Source organism: Arvicanthis niloticus, chromosome X, assembly GCF_011762505.2.
Source record: "Arvicanthis niloticus isolate mArvNil1 chromosome X, mArvNil1.pat.X, whole genome shotgun sequence".
Taxonomy (NCBI): Eukaryota; Metazoa; Chordata; class Mammalia; order Rodentia; family Muridae; genus Arvicanthis; species Arvicanthis niloticus.
The window spans coordinates 42,435,261-42,438,317 of NC_047679.1; the positions used below are offsets into that span (position 1 = coordinate 42,435,261).

The 3,057-nt window shown below is 43.3% G+C and overlaps 1 protein-coding gene across 1 annotated transcript; it reads right to left on the minus strand.

The window, feature by feature from the left end:
* Positions 1-1,123: 1,123 nt before the first annotated feature.
* Positions 1,124-2,209, minus strand: LOC117695391 (melanoma-associated antigen B4-like). The gene has a single exon (XM_034486259.2). The coding sequence runs from the start codon at positions 2,207-2,209 to the stop codon at positions 1,124-1,126; it is 1,086 nt and encodes a 361-aa protein (XP_034342150.1).
* Positions 2,210-3,057: the final 848 nt, after the last annotated feature.

Here is a 3,057-nt window from a genome sequence, read left to right on the forward strand (position 1 = left end):
TAAACGTGGCTCAAGGGGCTCACAGGGACTCAGAGATGGAAGGGGCAACCTTAGAGCCTGCATGGATCTGTGCCCATGTTTAGCTTGGAGATTTTGTGGGATCCCTAGCATGGGTGTGGGGGGTGTCTCTGACTCTTTTGCTTACTGGTAAGACCTTTTTTTTTTCTCTTACTGAGTTTGCCTTGTCCAGCCTTGGTAAGAGGGTTTGTGCCTAGTCTTTTACATCTTGTTATGCCTCGTTGGGTTGGTATCTCTGGGAGGCTTGCTCTTTTCTGAAGGGAAATGAAGGAGCAGTGGATGTGAGCCAGAGGGAAGGTGAGAGGGGGCTGGGAGGAAGTGATGGAGCAGAGTGTGCATTTATCTGAGAATAAAGAAAAATCAGAATAATTAAATAAAATGACCTCCAAACTAGTAGTAACTTGAATGTCCCATACCCCAAAGTACCTTACCTTGGGAATTTACATTTGACCAACTCTCATCAAAACCTGACTCTGTTCTATGTGAGTGTACCACACCATTTTATGTAATAATTCCTCTTAGACTCTAAAACCTATGGCTAGGAGAAAGGGTCTCTTAAAACTGTCACTACTAGCAGAGTCTTCCAAGAGCAGATAACCAGTTAATGAGAACAAATCGTCTATTGAGCAAAGAATAAAATCTTTTTCTTTTGCAATTTTATTCAGCTAACAACAACTAAGTACATCTCTTCAAACTTTACCAAAAAGTGAAATAAAAACAAAAGTGAATAAGGGAAAATAGTAGTTTACACATTATGCTTTGTTTTCCTCTCTTTTAAGAAACAAATTACACCATCACACGCTTCAAAGAAAATCTCCATTACAAAGCAGTGGTTGCTTGCTCATCAACTTAAAGATTCGAGGGTTTTTGCAATGTAGTACAGAATATCAAAATTCTTATCCTTAAAATCTTACAGCAACAAATAATATGATACAGGTAATGTATACCTGTGAGTTCTGAACCTATATAAGGATTCTATGAAAAGAGAAACACTTAAAAAACACTAAAGCACAGTAAGATGTGTATTATAAACTATCAGCCTCTCTCTACTTTTAAGGTGGAAAACCCTGTTCCAAACCTAAAGGGGCATCTGCCTCTAATCTCTCTAGGAGCAAGAGGAGTCGACAGGTACAACTTTAGACTTTGCCTTATCTTTGCCAGAGGAGTCAACCACTGTGACTTTAGACTCTGCCTTATCTTTGGCACTAGTGCCAGAACTGCATACAGCTTCAGCTTGGGCTCTCTCTTCCTGATCTCTCAAAGCCTCTTCATAATGAGTTGGGAAAGCCTGAGGAACGGTCTCATTGACCTTTGCTAAAAACTCCAGGACTTTCATCTTGGTAGTTTCAGCATGGGCTCGGGGACCCCAAAGGAACTCAAAGGATGGAGGATTACTATTTTCCTCTTTTTGGTATACCAGGTAATTTTCCTTAACCAAATCTTTGGTGATGAGCTTCCTGGGATCCCCAAAGATTATGTGCACCTTCCCATCATAAATTCCCAAAATATTAAGGAATTCCCAGATCTCTGCCTCAGAGGCACGGTTGCCGTTTAAGAAAATCACACCCAGCAGAGGCATCAAAAGCCCGTTCTGGGGAAATGGCAGGCTAGTGGTCAGAGTACCACCAACACTGGGATCTAACTTGCTAACAAGGGTGTAGTAGCCGCCATTGGGCTTAATTTCCTTCACCTCAAGACCAAAAACTAGCTGAATGCGCTCAGAGGCTTTCTTAAGGATCTCAGGCAACTGCCCCTTGAACCTTCTATTAATAACTTTCAGCATTTCTCCCTTATTTGCTGGCTGTTTCATTTTGTACTTGCAGAGCAAGTACTGCATCAGGATTCCTGTCTTCCTTGTTAGAAGATCATTCTGTGGGTTCTCATTGAAGTGTGGGACCCTAGAGGAACTAGTACTTTCCTCCCTTGGACCTTTGGTAGTTTTACGAGACCTTCTATAGCCACCACCTTTACTAGCAGTAGTGGTGGGTGCCTCACCCTGAGATTTAGACTTCTGAGGTAAAACAGCAGTAGAGGTGCTTGCAACAGCATCTCCAGAATCATGATCAGAGCAGGAGGCTGACGCTCCTTTCTCTGCTGCCTTGGCTTCAGCATCCTTCAGCCCCTGGGCCTCCTCTTGGATCTGGCGGCGCTTCTCACGAGCACGAGCCTTACTCTTATGTCCCCTGGGCATGATGGCTGTGGTAAGAGATAGCAGACAGGAGTGTGGCCTGGAAATCAAGTACTATGGAGACCTGGAGGAAGTATAATGAGATCCTGTAAGTACTTTCGGGAGGATCATAGCACTGTGGCTTTTAACAACCTGCCTATATTCTACAAGGTTCCTGTACCAACATATAATCACTAATCTAGGAATCCATGTGGCTCCTTATAGCCTCAGAAAACAGTGAAGGAAGTTATAATGTGTCCAGGATGCAGGCAGCTATGATTCCCTAGAGCTGACTTAGAGATAGCAATGGCTGGTAGGGTCCTCTCAGTCCACAATGGTAGTTTTGGCAGGTTCTAGAACCTCTTTCCTATGCTGCTCGGCAGCTAAAACTCAACCCCTGCCCTCAGTAGCCATGAAAAGAAAATGCAGGAGGGTTTTCTTCCCACTGCTCCTTTGTAAGGAATTATTGCTAACAGCTCCTTGGGGATCTCTTATTCTTATTTCCAGGTCCCTTAATTCTCACTAAGAATTCTCATTTTTTCTCCACCTAGGATCAAGAACCCTCCTTCCTCCTGTACCTTCACACACAGGATCTCATTTCACTTAAATGAAATACAAAGAAATGAGAGACATCTCAGCTGACAAACTGCGCTCTGAGGCTCTGAGGCTCCAAAGGCCCAGTGCCAAGAGGACCGCCCCAGACTATTGTTTCTTTATATTGGGATTGAGGAATAAGTATTTTCAGTCCTCATCTACTGTTTATACAATCCTAAAGTGCCTAGGTTTGGCTCCCCCTTTCTATATTTAAACCTCACTGACACCTAACAGAGGGTGCGAAGGTGCCTTTGTGTCGCCATATTTTCACCCTATTT